Source organism: Lacerta agilis, chromosome 7 (genome assembly GCF_009819535.1).
Source record: "Lacerta agilis isolate rLacAgi1 chromosome 7, rLacAgi1.pri, whole genome shotgun sequence".
NCBI lineage: Eukaryota > Metazoa > Chordata > Lepidosauria > Squamata > Lacertidae > Lacerta > Lacerta agilis.
The window spans coordinates 49237084-49257318 of record NC_046318.1 but is presented as its reverse complement, the minus strand read 5'-3'; the positions used below and the strand labels follow the sequence as shown (position 1 = coordinate 49257318).

The window sequence follows — 20235 nt, the reverse complement described above, 5'->3', positions numbered from 1 at the left end:
CATGGGGTCACGAAGAGTCGGACACGACTGAACGACTGAACAACAACAAGCCTTTTCCCAACCTCACTAAATAGAAACCTCTTCTTTTATAATGAAAATACAAATAATTGCCAAAAGATGAGAAAATATTTGGAAACTGCTGGGGAAGACTCAATTTGAGCCAGGTCTTTTCTCAGAACTGTTAGGTAAGCCCCAGAATCTTCTTTAAGTACTAAAGGCTATATCTGGATCAGGTGAGATAATAAATGTTGAGTATGCCTTTGAGTGGTCTCAGTGCATTTTCTTCACTATTGAGTAAAAACAAACAGTACTACAGGGGCATTGGACTAGATGACCCCGGGATCCCTTCTAACTCTACAATTCTTTGAGTCTATGAAATTCAGACTATGCAATTCTTCTAACTAACAACAGGTTCTTGGAAGATCGTAGCTGATCATCACGTACAATGAGGTCTAACATTATGAGTTGGTTAATGCAACCTTTTTCAAAATTATAAACTTCACAAACCTGTGGCACGCAAAGTTATAATCCGAGTTGGTGATAAAATCCTTGACTACGATTTTCTCCAGAAACCAACCATTTCCTAGGAGGAATTATGAAGATGATAAAGATTCCATTCTTAATAGTGAACTAATCACACACACAAATGACTGTTACTAAGGACCAGATCAAATGTGCATGAACAATGCATGTGATGCTGTAGATATGCGATTGAGTCATCACAGGGCTAACAAAACATATATCTTGCTCAATTTCCCCTTGAATTCACCTTTTCCATTCAATCTGAGCACATGTTTGCCTGCTAATAATCAAGTCTTGTATACTCAAATAATCAACACACATCTGTGGACCATTTATTTGTACTACATATGAATAGCATTTACATATTAGCAAACTTTTCTCTATGGTATTTTAAGGGGGGGGTCAAATGTGAACTGTATATAGAGAAAAAAACCCTAATCCGACAGCTTATGCTGTAAAGGCTGCAGTGCTTACTGAATGATAAACTGCTGTGAGGCAGTGTAATTTTGTGGCATACTCCAGGAGCACGGAAAAGTAATGGTTCAATCATCAACCAATCAAAGCAGAGGTACACAATGCAGATTGTCACCAGTTTGGGAGAATTGTATATTGACAAGCACAAAGCATAACTGAGAAGATTGATTCTTTTATGCTGTAGTTCTCAGTAAAAGGCTGAAAATCAGTTTACCCCTTCAAACATTACAGTTTCCCTACACAAAGTTTAAGAAAAAATATGTAAAAAATGTATACACAATCATGTGTGAAAACAGTTTGAATGTCCAGTTTGTCACAGTTCTCACAAATGAAGGTAGGCATGTTTTTCCTAATATAACCTGTTTGTCCTAAATATTGATCTGTCATTTTTTTAAAAAAAATGTAGCTCCTTTGAGTCCAACAGTCATATAAACGGCCTACTTGTCATCATTTCTATGTCAGCAAAACAGGTTGACAGAATTCACTGCACTGACATTTCTGACCTGAGCCAAGTCCATTGTGTCCTATAACAATTCGATGCAGATTTCCAAGGTGCACAGCTTCAAGTAAAAATATATCAGTCTGCAATCAAACAATTAAAGTATGATTAGAAAAGTTTCGGGATTAAAAAAATTAGATCTCTCTCTCTCTCTCTCTGATGCATTATCAGTCTATGTGGTCAGTGAAGCACATAAGTATGAATGGATACCCCAAACCAGTTTCTACATGTGTAGTAAATGGCAAAAATAGTTCTTGTTGATCACAGTAACTCACCTGAATTAAAATAATTGTTCAGCGGGCTCAGATCCCTTGGAAGCAACATTGAGGCTAGGTGGCTGGCAGCTGAGAAATCCCCTGGCCAGCTGCTTGGATTGGTGGGCTTTCCTACCAGCTAACCATTTGAATCTTGGGCTAATCCAGCCATGGCGAGTGCGTGGGGCTTGGGAGTGGAGCAGCCTTCATTCCGGTCTACCCCCCAGCCTATAAAGGCTGGCTGCACCCTACCCCAGGGACCTCAGTCTGTCGAAGAACATCTCAGCCAAACTACATAGGGTCACTAGCCAATCTGACTTTGGCAGAATACCTTCCTAACCTACATATTGGAACTGTCCCTACTGATATGATTTTTTTTTAATGCCCTGACATATTGCTAGTAGCAATATTGGGACAAATGAGTTAATGGGTTAGAAACCTGTGCTTTCTGAATGCATGAATAGCCCTGTAGAAATATTCACAATGAAATGGGGACAGGGGAGTACTTCAGAAGATAGAGACACATTGCTATAATCCACTCACTTGTCCTTTTACACATTTCCTAGGTTTCTTTGACCTACGGAGCTGTCGGGAACCGGTGTCACCCTTTTCTCCATAGACAGCAATGTAGATATCAGCTTCTGTTCCAGCATTCCATAGATCACCTGTTACCACATGCACCTCATACACTGCCACTGACAGTAAGAGAAGACAGGCTTTTACAAACATACTATTGCGTGCACAACACCAACAACTTCTATAGATGCATCAGCCTATTTGCTTACTATACAGTAAGAATAGTTGCCCACATATTAGCTAGAGGCTATAAGAAAACACATCGAATATAGGGTGTTTCTTATGTGTCATCAACATCAAGATGTATGTGTTTATGGAAAAATAAATGGTTGTACTCTGCCTCATTCATGAAAGGGTGCATGCTTTTTTCAATATGGAGGAGCAGGTACAAAGCTTGAGGGTACTGCTGTCACTTGAGGCACAAGTGGCCTTGGTGGCCTTGAGTGCTTTCCACTAGCTTCGGCTGGTGGCCCAGCTACACCCCTATCTGGACAGAGATAGCCTAACTTCTGTCATCTATGCTCTTGTAACCTCTAGGTTAGATTACTGCAATGCAGTCTATGTGGGGCTGCCTCTGAAGATGGTTCTGAAACTTCAGCCAGTGCAGAATTCAGTGGCCAGGTTGCTCACTGGGGCAAGATGGTTTGAGCATCTTACACCAAGCATAGGCAAACTCAGCCCTCCAGATGTTTTGGGACTACAACTCCCATCATCCCTAGCTAATAGGTCCAGTGGTCAGGGATGATGGGAGTTGTAGTCCCGAAACATCTGGAGGGCCGAGTTTGCCTATGCCTTGTCTTACACCGATCCTGGCCTGACTACACTGGCTTCCAATTACTTTCTGGGCCCAACTCAATGTGCTAGTTTTGACTTTCAACGTGGCTCAGGACCACAATACCTCAAGGATACCTGTTCCTAAATTAACTGACCTGGACCCTGCAAACATCATATGAGCCTCTTCCTCATGTGCCTCCTCCACAAGAGGTCTGGAGGGTGGCAACATGAGAATGGTACTTTTCTAAACTGGCTCCCCACGTGTGGAATGCTCTCTCCTTTGGCACCTTTGTTACATATCTTTAGGCACCAGGCAAAAACATTCCCCTTCTCCCAGGCCTTTGGCTAATTAAACAATATATGGCCTTTTAAACTGGGGCAGGGGGAGTTATTGTTTTTGTCTGTTATGTTGTTATATATTTTTGTGTTTTAATATCGTAAACTGCCCTGTGATCCTCAGAGAAGGACAGTATAGAAATTAATTAAGATAACAATAATTCTCTACAATAATGTAGAGAAAGTGTTGTGTGTGAAGGCAAGCAGCTTCCGTAACATCTGTCTGGCAGCAATGACCCAGAGGCATTAAGCCGATTTATACAAGGAAAATATAAATGTATATAAATAAACGTGGAAAAGAAACCAACCAGGCAAAGTTAAGCATCTTGAAGTTCATCCAATTTCACCGGGAGAGATTCAAACATATGCTTAATTGTCCCACTAAAATCAATGGGTTAGTGGACCATTAAATCCCATTGATTTCATTGAGACTGTTCTAAGCATGACTAAGTTGGTCTCCAACCCAATAAGACATAATTTCTAAATTAACTTCTTTATCTTGGCATATTTCCACATCTACTTTCAGAACTCAGTAGAGAAGGGGGAATGGTTGCTTGTACCTAATGAGGAGAATCTCTGTTAGCAAATGTAGCTATCAGATATAACACTGAGTAGGAAGCGATCAAAGCAGTATATGAGGGATGTGGGCAAAGCCCTAAACGGCCTCGGTCCAGTATACCTGAAGGAGCATCTCCAACCCCATCACTCTACCCGGACACTGAGGTCCAGCGCTGAGGGCCTTCTGGCGGTTCCCTCACTGCGAGAAGCCAAGTTACAGGGAACCAGGCAGAGAGCCTTCTTGGTAATGGCACCTGCACTGTAGAAAGCCCTCCCACCAGATGTCAAAGAGAACAACCATTAGAAGACATCTGAAGACAGCCCTGTTTAGGGAAGCTTTTAATGTTTGATGGACTACAGTATTTTAATATTTTGTTGGAAGCCGCCCAGAGTGGCTGGGGAAACCCAGCCAGATGGGCAGGGTATAAATATTTATTATTATTATTATTATTATTATTATTATTATTATTATTATTATTAATGAAGTGACAGTTTTGAAAGTGTGAGGTGAGGAAGGGATAGCATATGTGTGGACAACTATAGGCTGCATTTGCAACATGGTATTTGCATGTTTCTAGCTAGATACTTAGGTTTTGAAAAATAAGAAACACAATCCTGTCAAGCCCTTGATTTCAATGGGAGCATTAAACTGCTCCTTAAATGTCTTCCATTAAAAATATTGGGCTTAAACATGTATTTAATGGTGATATATTTCTATTTATCATTCCGCATTAAGTATTTTGCATGTCTAAGCAGTTTCCTATGGAATGCAGTTATAGGGATGGGAAGAGTCCTCATAACTCCTGCAATTTTTGTATTTCTTACCTGGAAGAATGGGCTGACCCAGATGTAAAACAGGAAGTTCTTGACTTATTTCGCTATCATCCTGGTTTTGTGCCAGCCACCTATCTACAAGGAAATCAAACTGCTCCCCTGTCACAAGATTCTGCAAATGCAGCTGAAATGCAAGCAATCAAGTCTACATTATTGTCGTATCTTTACAAAAATGAACTAATACTTTTCAAAAATGAACAAACACGGTTACAATCTCTACTAGAACAGACACCTGAGTATGTATGGTCACTTTTTATGCTGCATTGTAAATATATAGAATGAGTTTTCCAACCCAAACCCATGTCAGAGTTTTCCTGAATTTGTACTGTAAGTGTAAACCATACAAATCTCTCTAATCTACATTTCCCCCCTCAAAATACATGATAACTGTGTCTGTGCTCTTTAGAAGTCTAAGATGAATATATCCAAGGGTGGAACCTGACTACACCCCCAAAAATGCACAAAACGTTTCTCTGTTTTTTACTCAGAAATACCTTTCATGAACTGTATTCTGAATCACACTAAGAGCTTACTTGACCAGAACAGTCTCTCAACTGCAGACACAATACAACAAATTCAGTTCATGTCTGAATCTGAATCTATCAAATTTACACTTTCTGAAACAATATGACAACGGAAACACAGTCATTCTTCAAGATATGCATTTATCAAATTTTGCAGTTGTCAAGCCAATGTTTCAAAAAAATGCATATATTAGGGTGAAGTGAACATAAAAATTAATATGTTAGTGAAAATGGCATACTAAAATGCATTGAGTGAAATTGCTTGCAAAGATGTTTACATTTACAGGAATGACAACAGAGGTGTGTAGAAAGAGGCAGGAGCAAAGGACTCATTCCCACTCTCTCAATCACATGGTAGTAATTGTGGTGTGAGAGGACAGAGCAAGCAAATAGGGTCCTTATCAGCCATCTTGTGTAGATGCAGTACTTCGTGCATTTTTTTTTTATTTTAGACCCCAGCCTTTATCTTTAAAAAACCAAAACCTTAAAATGACAAATACAGGTGAAACTTGAGAAATTAGAATATCATGGAAAGGTTCATTTCTTTCGGTAATTCAACTTAAAAGGTGAAGCTAATATGTGAGATAGGCTCATGACATGCAAAGCGAGATATGTCAAGCCTTTATGTGATGATTATGGCGTACAGCTGATGAGAACCCCAAATTAACAATTTCAACTTTGGGGTTTTCACCTGTATATAGGGCTATCTGATTGTTATCCTCACTACAATCTAGGGTTTTTATTTAAAATAAAAAGGTTGGGCTGAGAACGGTGACTGTCCCAAGACCACCATCTATTGTTGAAATTCAAAAGAAGCATGTAACTCTCCCTCCACTTCCAAATCTTGTAAAATGGTGGTGTCACTGTTTCTTTAGAGCAGTCTCTAGTGAGCTGAATAGCTGAGAACAGGGGTTCAAATAGAGCTTGCTGTCATCATAGTCCATTGGCTGTGTGGTGTTCTTCATTGTCTTTAGTAACTTGGCATTCACTTGAAAGTATATCACTAACCATGAGTCTGTGGTTTACCAAAATCTTGTTTTACTGGATAACATTTTCTTCAGCAGCAGCAACGTACTATTCCAATGGTGTAGCTATGCAACATGTGAACATATAGTATGTGTTGTGCATGACTAAGGTTTTGGCAAAGCAGCAAAAGTGTCATCTTCGGAAACAATGGTTGATTTTAAGATATGGACGTAGCTCACCTCTTTGCAGTGCCAGGCAGGAGTTTCTCCAGAGTTATTGTGCCCTATCCGTATTTTGTAGAGCTCTCCTAGGTCTTCCGTTTGTATCTGTTAAAATAACCACACACGAAACAGCAGTTCATCTAGCTTCTTGAACATAAAACTGCTGCAGTAACTTAACATTTAGCTCGAGGAGGACTGAATAAGTAGGTCCAGCTGTGAGTCTGCAAAACTGAGTAAATTTACTTGAAATAGAATTCAAATGAAGTAAATATGTTTAGGATTTTTGTGTCAATAGGTTCAATCTTAGGGCATCAATGTAGCCTACAACATATTCAAGCAGCAAATCCTTGCTTAGAATGGTGTGATAAATAGAGTGTTTCATCTTAGGACATTAGCCAGCTTATCAATTTACAGTCTGGAATGACTTCATTACTTATATGAATATCACTGTTTATTTTTATATACTTGTAGTTCTTGAAGTGTGAAGCCAAACTCTATAGGGAAATGTAATGCACTGAGAGTTATATGGGTTGAGGCTGCCTCAGATGGACCAGAAAAGCAGAAGGCTAGCCAGCCAATGGAATACAACCTCTTGTTCTCTGGCCTCAACTCTTCTTCCCAGCCCTGGGGAAAATCAGAGGAGAAGGAGCATTGTCTGGGAAGCCTTTGTCCTTTACTCAAGTACCTTCTAGGCCAGAGGATGTTGCTTTCCCTGACTTCTCAGACTCAAAGTGTACCCCCTGATGCAGTCTTCACCTTCCACATGCCATTGGAGGCTGCAGCTGCAGAATCATGAAATGATCCTTTAAGAAATAGACAGCTCCTCAGAGGGGGAGATGTTAAAAGTAGGTCCAGACCAGTTGGCCTTCAGAAGGCCTCAGTATAATTCTGAGGTAGCAGTTTCTGCCTGTACTTGCCATAGTGATCTGTCCAGGGTTCTAACATACTGTGCTTTACCTTGGCAGTTATTATCTTGCACAGCTTATTAAATGTGATTCTGCCTTTTCAGATTTGACTTTGCTCTTCAGGATATGACCCTATCCTTCCAGTAAGTGCACTGCTTCAATCCAACCTCCCCTGGGCACTATAAGCCAAGCTAGGACAGATCATACAGGCCGATGCATACTTCACTCATTTTTCATTTCTACTGCTCCCTCTGGGGACTGGCCATTTCTGATAGTGGCAACCATGGATTTCAACTGCACCCATCTATCCTGGGCTACATTTCTCATGGTTTTCCAAAAGCCAACTGGACTGTATTCACCTTAAATAATGTGAAGTCATGAATTGGCCCTGGGAATACAAGCGAGCTCCATCAGGAAAATCATATTATTATTGTTTGCCCACCTTAAATTCAAGTCATGGGTTGTATGCAATGTAGCACTACATAAACATTTCGTCTGTGCAAAGATTTCTGTTCATGCAACATATTGCTCTCCCCATTTCCTCCCCCTAAACCCCCATATGTGTTCTAGGGGTTTCCCCAACACTCTGGAACAGAACTGAGAGGGTTCAGAGCATGCAATGGAATGAGAGGGATTGAAAAGTCACATCATGGAAGCAGAAATCTTGTGCTGACAGCATGCAGTCATTGAATACCACCCAATGGATTGAGAACTGCTTCCCCATGACAAAATGTTTACAACATCCATTACAATTGATCTGCAGTGAAAGCAGTTTTTGCAAATTCAAAATGCCATGTGACGGTGGCAAATAATATAATTCAGTAAAGAGGATTATGTGGAGCAGCCCTAAAAGAATGGCAGCCCTAAAACCACAAAGAGCTACTTTAGAAGCGTACACCACTTTTCGTTATATTCTTTTCCACGTCACACAACTAGAAAATTACTGAACTGTGTTCTAGACTTTAAGAATAAAGAAATGAAAACTTTGCTTAACAAAAAAAGTTCACTCTTTATTTTTAATCATGTGCTATCCTTATAAAAAACAATATTTTGTTATATTAATAACTTACAATGAATGTATCTTCATTTCCTCTTTCAAACACCTTTTTCTCCTCTCCATATAGAAAGACAGCTCCTGAATTATTTTGATCCCCATATAGTACAATATAAACTTGTGAGCTGGTGCTGGCAGATGGTAGGTCACTGGTAAAAACTGTTACCTTCCATTTCCTAGCTACAGAAACATATAAAGAAATCTATAATTAATGGGAATTAGGATGTGCCTCTCACCAGGTAAGAATTGCCCTTCCTTAAATTAACCCCAAATTACTGGAAGTTTTGCCTGAAATACCCATTTTCCACACTCTGGTTTCAACTAGGCAGTAGCAGATGGCATGGTAGGGCTGAGGTGCTTACCTGACCTTTTAGGTGAATCGCTGCTGTTCACTAGCAGGAAGGGCAACAGGGGATGCAGCAGCCTGGATGGCACAGTGCAGATGCACTGGCAGGAGTGCCAGATTAGCTCCTCTGGTATGTTTGCTCCATGACACCCCTGTCAATGCCTTACCCCTCCCAGTAAGCTTCACTGACTCACCTGCTGAGAGGTCAGGTCAGGTAAGAGGTCTACTCCACTACACTGTCCACTACTGCAATGGGGCTTCAATGATACACATTCACACAAGCACGCTCATGCTTCCGTGAACCTCAAACAGTCTTTCTTCCTCATGCCTTATAGTTTCTTTTCTTTGCCAAGGTCGATTTTGATTGCCTTTCGGATCCTGATTCCAAAGAAAGTTGATAAGAACATGAGAAGAGGCCTGCCGGATCAGGAGAAAGGCCCATCTAGTCTGGTCTCCTGTTCTCACAGTGGCCAAACAGATGCCTATGGGAAGCTCACATGCTGGACCAAAGAGCAACGGCACTGTGATTCCCAGCAAGTGTTATTCAGAAACATACTGCCTCCGACAGTGGAGGCTGAGCATAGCCATTATGGCTAGTAGCCATTGTTCCAATTCCAGCACAGATTGCTTTGTCACACAGATTTACCATTATTACAGCCAGATTCAGAGGCTGTCTTCCATCACATTCAGTTTTAGCATAGATTTTCTACAGTGATTTTCTCCTTACGGGAATTATCCATGAAATGAACAGGAACACTCAAAGGGCAGCCATTTAGTTTTTCTCATTCTGTCCCTGTACTTGTGCTTTGATAATGACTTATAATGTTAATAATATAGCACCAATAAGACCTGTACAGCTTTGCTTTTATTAAATCATTCTCTTCACTAGCTATAATTGAATATTATGCTCATTTGTTTAATCCAATTTAGCAATATCCATGAGATTAAAAGAAGAAACTGGTTTTAAGAATCAGCGGTTAAGAGATAAATGACAATGGGTTCTTTGGGGCAATAGCACCTGTAAAAGGGAACTGAACATCAATGCATAATGGCCTGCAATTCTGTCAAACAGAAATCATTCTCTGCATCCTCAAATGAAACGATGTAATGCTTCAAGATTTAGTCACTACCCATTAACCACTTGCTGCAATACTTATATTTAGAAACTTCTATAACACAAATACTATATGTATAGCAGAAGTACCACATTGGTTATTACACCTAAGGAGTCCAAATAGTTGTGCCCTAATAATGAAGTCTTCAGATTTTTCAAACAAGTTTTTCATCTGAAAATTTCCAGACATTAATGGCAACCTTTAGGCAATCTCATTAGTTAATGCTTATGTTCATGATGGAGTAAAAGAAGAGTAGGAAACATTTTTTTTTTTACTGAGGGGCCATTTTCCCTCCCCAAGTGACCTTCCAGGACCACATGCCAGTAGTGGACAAATCCAGAGGCAAAAAGTGTGTGCAGCACATGACTTACCTTTGGACCGTAGGCTACATTCCAGCTATGAAAAACAGAGTGGTTGAGCTGCACTGCTTAAATGACCTCCTTCCAGTTCCAACCACTGAAGTACAGTCCAGCCAGCTACCATCTTGCCTTTCTCTACTTTCCAGCTATTCACATTCCATCAGAGGACTTACATCCTCCATGACTATATTTTGTGTATAAAATATCATGATGGAATTTGTTTGTTTGTTTGTTTTGACTTAACATACCACCCTTCATCTTAACATCTCAGGGCAGTTCACCAGATAAAAGTGCACTTTTTTGTTGTTGTTGTACTTCATAGTACTTCAAGCTGGAGCCCTATGCAAAGATCTCCATCCTAGGTTCTTCCCACATATGAACTTCAGTAACTATACAGGCAATTCAAAAAAGCAATTTTCATTCTGTGGTGGGAACTGTAGTGTGCACAATTTTTGAGACATGTTTATCTTAATAATTCTAAAATAATGTAAACAAAAACAATTCCTTCTGTTTATTTTAGCACTACCTAAGTTACTTACTATAAAATGCACTGAAGTGTTAATAAATGATTACACAGTCATGAATTAATTTGCATTATAGACTTTACTTATTGGTTCTATTGACCCCAGCATTCTTACATTGATCTAGTACAACCAGTATAGTCTGGTGATGTTGGACAGAATTCAATGGTATATGAGTGGACCTCTGCTTGTGCAACAGGAGTTATTCAACACATACATGCCAATCTTTTTCAGAGGATCTCCCCAACCCTAAAGAGCAGGTTTTGAGGGAGTGCAAGGTAATGCAGGAGCATGAAAAGAAAGTGAGGTCCTGTTGTGTGACTGAAAAACCATTCCATTTGTGCATTGGCAGCAAAATTTACAGCCCATTGGGTTGAACATGCAACTTCAAATACATGTTCAATCATGAACCCTCTGGTTGGTCTCTGGATGAATCACATTCCCTCAGAGTCAGTTTTCTATCCATAAACTGGAAATGTTATTGTGAAAGCCTGCTTCAGGGATTGTGAGGATAGATGAAATAAATGCTGTATTGTGTTACAATAATTATTCCTTTTTAAAATGGTTTCAAAATTAGTGCAACATATATGTAATATCTCCAAAACTGGTGTTGTCATCAATTATGCTTTCATTAATTATGCAAGGTACAGACTGAGGTCAGGTTGTTCAGCAATCTTCCATTTTTCTCGAATAACAAAGGGCTGTTCTTTTAGCTTACTTTATTGTTCATAATACAGATTCATTATCACAGAAACACAATTACAAGGGATATGATAGCTATTGCTTTGAAAACATGTATAACAGCCAAGTATCTGTAGAAAAAAACACACATAGCCTTCAGTGTAGGCTTCCTCAAGGTTTGATTTTGTCCCCCTTGCTGTTTAACATGAAACCACTGAGTGGGGTCATCAGAAGTTTGACACACAGCTCTACCTTTACATCTGCAAGTATGGCAGTGGATGTGCTGAAGCATCTGCAAGTATGGCAGTGGATGTGCTGGAGCATTGTCCTGCCTCAGAAATGGACTGAATGAGAGCCAATAAAGTGAAACTCAATCCAGATAACACTGAGACACTGTTAGTGGGTGGTTCCCTAGATCAGATGGATGAAAAGTTGCCCACTCCTGATGGAGCTACAACTCCCTCTGAAGGAGCGGGTACACAGCTGGAGAGTACTTCTGGACCCACTGCTGTTGGATGAGGTTCAGGTGGCCTTGTGACATGGAGTGCCTGCCACTAGCTTTGGCTGGTGTCCCAGCTGAAACCGTATCTGGTTAGGGATAGCACAACTTCTGTCATCTGGGCTCTGGTAACCTCTAGGTTAGATTACTGCAATACATTATACATGAGGCTACATCTGAAGACAGTTCAGAACTTCAACTGGTGCAGAATTCAGTAGCCATATTACCCAATCCAGGCCCAACTGTAGTTACTTTCCAGGCCCAATTCAGAGTGCTAGTTTTGACCTATAAAGCCTTAAATGGCTCAGGAGCTAATAATAATAAAATAATAATAATAATAATAATAATAATAATTTATTTATTATTTATTACCCTGCCTATCTGGCTGGGTTTTCCCCAGCCACTCTGGGTGGCTCCCAATCAAATATTAAAAACACAATACAACATAAAACATTAAAAACTTCCCTAAACCACAGTACTTCAAGACTGCCTCTTCCATAAGAACCGACCTAGACCCTGAAATTATCATCCGAGGCTCTTTGTGTGCTTCCTCCACAAGAGGTCTGGAGGGTGGCAACATGAAAATGGCACTTTTCTGCAGTAACTCCCAGTTGTGGAATGCTCTCCCAAGGGAGGCTCACCTGGTGCCTTTGTTACATATCTTTAGATGCCAGACATAAACATTCCTTTTCTCCAAGACATTTGGCTAATCAAATAATCTATGGCCTTTTAAACAGTGGGGAGGTATTGTTTTTGTTTGTTGCTGTGTTACGTCTTTTGTGTTTTTATATTGTAAACCATCCTGTGATCCTCAAATGAGCGTGGTATAGATAATAAATAAATAAATAAATAAATAAATAAATAAATAAATAATAGCTGCCTTGGACTTTCAGAATATGAGCCAAGTTCTATTACACTAGCTACATTAGCTATTCCAATGTAGATGAGTAGTTTCTATCACGATTACCTCCAGCAGAAATGCAACAGAAGTGGTAATGTATATGATGTTTTCATTTTTTGACCATTCTAGAGTAGTCTCCATAACTGAAGACTAACTAGTGTCTGATTTTATATTCATTAAGACAGAGGGCAAACTTGGTAAAAAAAAAAAACAACCTAGAGAGTGGCATGGTTACATACATAAATGAGATCAGTTAGCCCTCTTAGAATCACACCTTTGTGTATTTTCTAAGTTTCTCAGTGTATAGAACACAAGAGTAAAGTTCACTGTCATCATACATAAGAATATTGCCTATAATTGCAATATTCACTGTTGCCCATTTCAATATACATTCAATATACAATATTGTTTTTACAGTTTGTTAGAAAAAGTATCTTTAACATCTGTTTTGTAAAACTATAGTGTTCTGTATACAGATCTCCAAAGTATTTCACTGGACAAATTATAATTATAAACTATGATAAGAATAATTATGAAGATTTAGAAATGTAAACTTAACAGTATTTGCAGGTAAGTAAATTACACTTGCAGTTTAGATAAAAATAACAATAAATAAAATTATCACAATGGCATTTCCAATAAAATAATCTTAGTATCAGTCCTACTCCCTGTCCATGCTAGCATAATGGGCTGCATTTCTAATGTTCAATAATATGGGTCATGAGTTTAATCTACCATCACAAAAAACCATTATTAACTAATATTTCCATAGTTTCTCGTACACAAAATTTTTGTAATGTTATTTTGCATTGTTAAGGAAATATGTAACAAGAATGAAAAAAAAACAAGAACAAAAAAAACCTTTTCACAGATGAATTATTACAGTAATAAGAAATTAGGAACATGTATTCCTCAAACCAGGGCATAAATTCGCCGTCTTTATCATATGTGGTCTGGTTTGGTTTGGTTTGGTTTGGTTTGGTTTGGTTTAATATATAGGCAGTGCTATATAATTCTTCTTGTTGTTCATTCGTTCAGTCGTGTCCAACTCGTCATGACACTATAATTCTTAATAACTATTTTAGGAGTCTGAATACTCATTGTCACTTTCATCTTCTTTTACATAAGGTGAAGTTTGTTCTTTGATACTGAGGGCATTTTCACCTTCCAAGTTTACAGTTACTTTCAAGTCAGTACTATTTAAGAGTGCCTCATGATGGTGAAACTTTTCATGTTTGCAGCCTGCTGTTACATCTGCTAATGAAGAAGCAGGTTTCTCCACAACCATTTTGTTTCCCTTATCCTTTGAGCTCTGCAATACAGATAAATTATTATTCTGCTCCACTGTTATCTCACTGAATGCATCATTATTAGCATATTTTCATGACTGTTGACCTCCTGTGTGCCTACATCAATATTTTCTGTGACATATAATTTCTTTAAACCTTTATTTTCTTTCAGTGCTGCTGACGCAAGTAAACTGAAAGTACTGCCATTCATGAAATCTAAGTATTGTCAGCATAGAGCCTGTTAAAAATATATTTGCAATGTTATTAATGCTGCTGTTCTTCAGGTCTGTGTGATATGTGTAAAGTCCAGTTATATTTTTGCCCTGCCATACAAAATATGGAGTATTTGTTAACAAATGTGACCCCACTTGGTTCTCAACATCGGAGGGTTTTTTGGTAAGCACATCCTCTGATCTCCTCATTAGTTGGCTTTATGATGGCTGTCAATATTGGACAATGTTTGTCCACAGATAGCATGGAGTTTATCCAGCGAGTCTTGATCTTCACGGCTATTCCTGCTTGAATGAGTGTTGCTTATTGGTTGGGTTTGAATTGGCTCATCATTTGAAGGCTGTTCTGCAGGATGCACCTTATTGTCTGCTAATCTAAATTCTACAGAAGTAAAAGCTGGGGAATTACTTTTCACTTCTGTATAAAATTGAGTGGAACTGTTACATGCTGCCTCAAAAAGCAAGGAGCTACTACACTGGTTGTTTCTGCTTTGTATACTTAAAGTATCAGGAAATGGATCCGAATCACTATTATGAGGCATGTTGAAGTAGTTGCATCCATTGCCATATGGCTTAGCCATGTCTTCAAGTTCAGAAGATGATATTTCTTTGAGTGGCGGCCGCAGATTCAGATTCCCAAAATGTGAGTATGGAATTTCATCACTATGATTGTCAAATGTTGTGTCGGCCGATGTTGTATCTGCATTGCCATACATTCCAGAGTTTTCAGGTGGTGACCTCCTTATTAAATGGTTCTCCTTAAGAAGCCATTTTCCTTTATCAATCAGTACTCCTTCATCTTCAGCAATGTGTTCCCTAGATTGGCAGTGCTGGTTGGTGTATTCCACTGAACAGTCATCATTATAATATGCTTCTTCCCCATTAAGACTAAACTGTGGTGCTGGCAAGGTAGCATTTTCTTTTTCCCACATGTCATTGTTTGTGTTTAAATCTTCTGGGATTTTAGGTGATGCAAATTCATCCAGCCAGGTATGATTCTTTTGACACAACGAAGGAGCTCCCTCCATTACATCATGACAGGATTCTTCTACAGCATTTCCTTGTAGCGTTTGAGTCAAATATGGAGGATCAAGCTTAGAAGGGGACTTAAAGGAAGCTTCGGTTTTACCATAAAGTCTCTCAATAGTTCTTTTCACATACCCTTTGTTGTACTCTTTTTCATATATTGCTTCGTCTACACTTTCATTCGTTAAGTCACTGGAATGCCTAACATTGTAATCACTTTCATCAGTTCTGGTCGATAATCTGACAAGTCAGAAGTGGCAGGACTTTTCAGGCATTTTTTGAATTCCAGAGAAGAATTTGAGTAGGATCCACCCTCAAGTTCCTTTACTATCAGTTTACTCGGGACACCTGTCCTCTTCTCCTGGAATTTGCTTAGATTCATACAAAAAGATAATGGTGATGGTGTAGACAATCGTTCTGAAGTCTCCTCACAAGTACCATCTTCCTCCATGTCTTCCGTACAGAATTTTCTACAATGTCACCATTTGTGGTATTGTCAGCAATGGAAGTAAGATACTCACTTGAATTTTCCTTTAACCACGCAGAGTTGGTCCCGTTTAACTCTTCTGTGCTCTTTAATTCCTTATCATCTAACTCTGAAGTTTCTAGATCAAACATGTGGTCTTTATCATTAGAGGTCATGCTGTGAGTGCTTGACTTAGGTTCTTGTGATATCTCTGATCTTCATTATTAAATGATGCATCTGTGGTTGTTTCCTGTGTGCCTTGAAATGAGCTATGTTCAAATGAACTATGTTCATTTTCTGTAGGCAGATCCTCATTTGAAGCCAAGCCACAGCTATTCAAGTCAGCATTAATGCAGTTCAATTTTGCATTGCATCGTGAACATCCAAATCATTTAGATCTGAATTCTCTACTGGTGTACTGCAGTTCTCCTCCTCCTCACTAGACCTCTCCAATTCTCCTGCTAACACTTCTGGCATCAATAACTTCCTCAGAACTCAACCTATCCTTAAGAGTTAAATTCTTGTTTTACTTTTCCTTCTTACTCAAAGACTGGTATATGTTTAATTTCAACTTGAGAAAGAATTCTTGGTGGTATGTTGGTTCCTGTTTCTCTATTTGCATCCCTGAAAATATTAAATGGTTTGCTGTGCAGTCCTGAAGATTGGAGACAGCAGGTCTTCAGGTCTTCAGCTTCCTCTTTAATTGCAACTTGTTTCAAATACTGCAGGAGTGTAAATACTTCTGAACAGCTACAGGTAGTTTGTACCATGTCATCTTTATTTATATTGGACAAAGTTTCTTTGAGGTTAAGTAGAAGGAGCCAAGCGAGGAGGAGATTGGAAGAAGATCCAAGAAGGGAGGAAGAAGAAATGTCTGTAATGCATCCAACATGGTTCTTTTCAGCACTGAGCACTGTTGATTTCAGCTGGTGCAGCAACAGACCACTGACACAATCCTTCTGCATATCAGGTCCTAGAATGTTACTGGTGCCTTTGGAATTAACCTGGGCAGCAATTTCAGAAATAAACCTTTGATCACCGGTTTCTAACAGAACCTTCTTTTTGTCATTCTCATGTACAATATTACACATAGATAGTTATTATTGCTCTGGATATCTGACTGTAATAAATACTTGGCTTCTTCTATTAAACTTGCCTCAGCATCTGTCAAACAGCCAATGTGTCCTTCATACAATTTTTTAACTGATTCTTCAACAGTTCCTAGTTCACTGAGATGATTTAATGTACCATTGGATAGTTTACCTTCACTAATATTTTTATTCCATGATAGGCACACATTCTTTCCTACTAACTGACTTTCTTTATCTGAAAAAGACTTGACAGACAACTGAGCATTGTTCTGTTATTTGAATTTATGGGAGGTAAATGCTTTTCAGGCATTGCAGCATTTGGGAATATGTTCTGCAACCAGTTTTGGAATAGTTTTTCAACAGAAATCTGCAATCTCATTTGTCAAGGCTGCATTCCTCAAAGAATCCAATGTTCTAGTCTCATCCAACACAGGGACTTTACTGCCTGTAGCACTTTCAGGTTTTTTATTCTTTTTTACTTTTTTATGTTTCAATGATGATTTGTGTGATTTGGCAGAAGTTATCCTCTTTTCTTTTTCAGCCTTAGGACCACTTCCTGTATCAGTCAATGGCTTCCATGAAGCTATGCAACCTGGTGTTGTTCTGTTACATTAGCTGTGCCACATGTACTTCTTTAATCTGTTCAATTTCATTTTTGGGGGTGATCTTTAACCATTAACCCTTCTTCTGCTTTCAAGTGATGTTTTTTGTCTGATTTGGCTTTTAGCTTAGGCAACTGTCTATTTAGATTTTGCTTCAGGTTAGATTCCAATTCATTTTTCTGGGATTTCTAGAAACTTGACTATATAAATCTTCTTTAGGACCTAAGCCTTTATTAGGACCTTCTAAGTTGGCAACAGGCAATGCAAGCACTCTTTTATGAACTGTGATTTGAGGAGAAGAATGTGGTGCACTTTCTCTTGTGATATGCATATCACAAGTCTTCACATCATTCTCAGGGGTTGCTTCGGCTGATATATCATGCAAGTTCTGTGGAAAAGCTGTGCCTTGTTCCAAAATATCAGAGGAAGATTTTCTCTTTTTCTTCTTTTTCTTCTTGTTCTTCTTTTTACTACTGGAAGATGCAGCTTGGCTTCCATCAGAGGAGATGAGTTGCTGAGTCTTGACAGTGGTAGAAGAAGATTCTGTTATCGGGGTAGATCTTTGAGCACACTTGCATACTGTTTCACTGCTCCCAGGAGGTGAGTCATGTATGGAAGTTTGAGAAGAATGCAATCTCTTGCACTGGTTGCATATCACCTCCTCAATTCTTGACTGAGATAATTCGGGGTGGCTGTTGAAGCAGCCTACTTCCCTTCCAGTTTGATCACTTTGATTAAGCAAAGGCTGTCCAGTGCATCAGATTTCTTTAGAGAAGATTGAGCATGTCTGATGCTAGAATCATAACTAGATGTTACAATTGTTATCTAAGCCTTCCTCTGCACTGATTTCTCCAAAACGTTCTGTAATAAGCCATCCTCACAGGCAAGGCATTGGACTTTTTAATTGTGACTTGTTTGACGTTTCTTCTTCTGTCTGGCCATACTGAGATTGATTCAGTGTATGATTGCTGCAAATTTCACTTATTTTTGTGTGGTAACACTTGATGTTTACTGCTAGAGTGAGTGACCAGGCAATATTCAGATTTGGTATCACCATTGTCCATTTCTTCGCTGTAAGAATACTGCCCAACCATCTTTTTTTGGACTGCTGTGTCAGATACCACAGTTACACTTTCAACCAAGGATTTCTTTTGCTTGACTCTTCTAGGCCCAGGAAGTAGGTGGTCTATAAAAGGAGGTTTTGATCTTATCATTCTTTGCCTGGCTCATATCTACGTTCACAGAAGAATTCTGCCAGATGTCATAATTGCTAGCTTCCATTCCACATGAAACATCTTGACTGATCACTTCTGTGTTGATGGGCTGCAGTGAGACATCATCTTCTGCATTTTTTCCACATGACTCATCTTCTGCAACAACTGCAGAGGTGCCAGCACGGCTAACTGTGGTCGTCCATTTTATAGTTTCCTCTTCTTTTATGTTGAATCGAACTCTCATCTCAACTGTCCATGCTGCCATCTTGATTAAGATGAACAGACTTTCTCAATGTCATCTTCAGGGGGCACCAAAGCGAAATCTTCCCCCAGTCTGTGAATGATTTCTGCTAAGCCTGTGTCAATATTAGGTATGTAAGAGACTCTGAGTTGTTATCATTACTGTAGCCTTTAGAAGAAGAAGCAGAAAACATCTGTGATCGGGAGCTTGAATCTATCTGTATACTCACTTTCAAGTAATTTATTGAAAACACCCCCACATGATAAGATTAGATGGAAAGTGCAGAAGACAATCATCAGAAATAACCATCCAGGACAGATGGCAGCAGACAGGTAGGAAAGAGACAAGAGAAAACACAAAAAGAAGGTTGTTAGTACAAAAAAAAATTCAGATAAATTGCATTGGGAAGGGATTCAATTATTTAAAACATTAGTAGTTAATGGTCTGACCCGCTGTTAAAAAGGCTAAAATTTGGAACAATGAAAACCTGTATAGCTTAAATAGTATGGAGAAATGAGAGATCTGGCCAGACACATCAGCTACTATAACCTAGTATAAGTGAAGTTCTTTAAAAAAAATTAAAAAGAGCAGCAAAGAATAGACAAATATTTATTAGGTTTATGCATAGTCTAAATATTAACAATGACAGATAATTTAGCCAGAAATAAACCAGGAATTTCAAGTTTTAGCCTTTAAGATTAAGCAGGTGTGCAGCATGCAATTCTAGCAGGATGACATGCTAGGAAGTTTCATGATGCCCAATCATGTTTTCTTCTCAATGACTGCATTTACCATCATTTTTGAAAGTTCCAATTTAATTTATTTTATTAAACATAATTTATACACTGCTTCTTGTAAATAGAATAGAAATTGCTTAACCACAGTCTGAACAAGGAGTTCATATCAAAAAATAATAAGTGCTGCAAGCAATGTTTCCAACCATTCTTCAGACTTTGGCAAGGATGGAAACAAAATAAAAAAAAAATTCCTTCAGTAGCACCTTAGAGACCAAATAAGTTTGTTCTTGGTATGAGCTTCCGTGTGCATGCACACTTTTTCAGATACACTGAAATGGAAGTCACCAGCAGAGCCGTCATCATCCATAGAGGCCGGTGGCGCGGCGCGCCAGGGCGCAGGGCACCCCAGGGGCGCCCCCG

At 39.0% G+C, this 20235-nt stretch overlaps 2 protein-coding genes across 2 annotated transcripts in view; both read right to left on the bottom strand.

The window, feature by feature from the left end:
• Positions 1–10499, bottom strand: part of LOC117050421 (lipoxygenase homology domain-containing protein 1-like) — a 168667-nt gene extending 158168 nt beyond the window's left edge. The window contains exons 1-7 of the mRNA XM_033156091.1: positions 10491–10499; positions 8514–8699; positions 6557–6643; positions 4819–4951; positions 2293–2444; positions 1500–1578; positions 508–583 (exon numbers count right to left, since the gene is read on the bottom strand). Of these exons, the coding sequence (XP_033011982.1) occupies positions 508–583; positions 1500–1578; positions 2293–2444; positions 4819–4951; positions 6557–6643; positions 8514–8699; positions 10491–10499 (722 nt within the window). The remainder of the gene's footprint in view (positions 1–507; positions 584–1499; positions 1579–2292; positions 2445–4818; positions 4952–6556; positions 6644–8513; positions 8700–10490) is intronic.
• Positions 10500–14357: 3858 nt separating this feature from the next.
• LOC117049981 (oxygen-regulated protein 1-like) lies at positions 14358–16019 on the bottom strand. The gene is given in 3 exon segments (XM_033155216.1): positions 14358–14594; positions 14596–14667; positions 14669–16019. Coding segments are annotated over 3 exon segments (1098 nt in total). The 5' UTR covers positions 15467–16019; the 3' UTR covers positions 14358–14366.
• Between the last annotated feature and the right edge of the window lie 4216 nt (positions 16020–20235).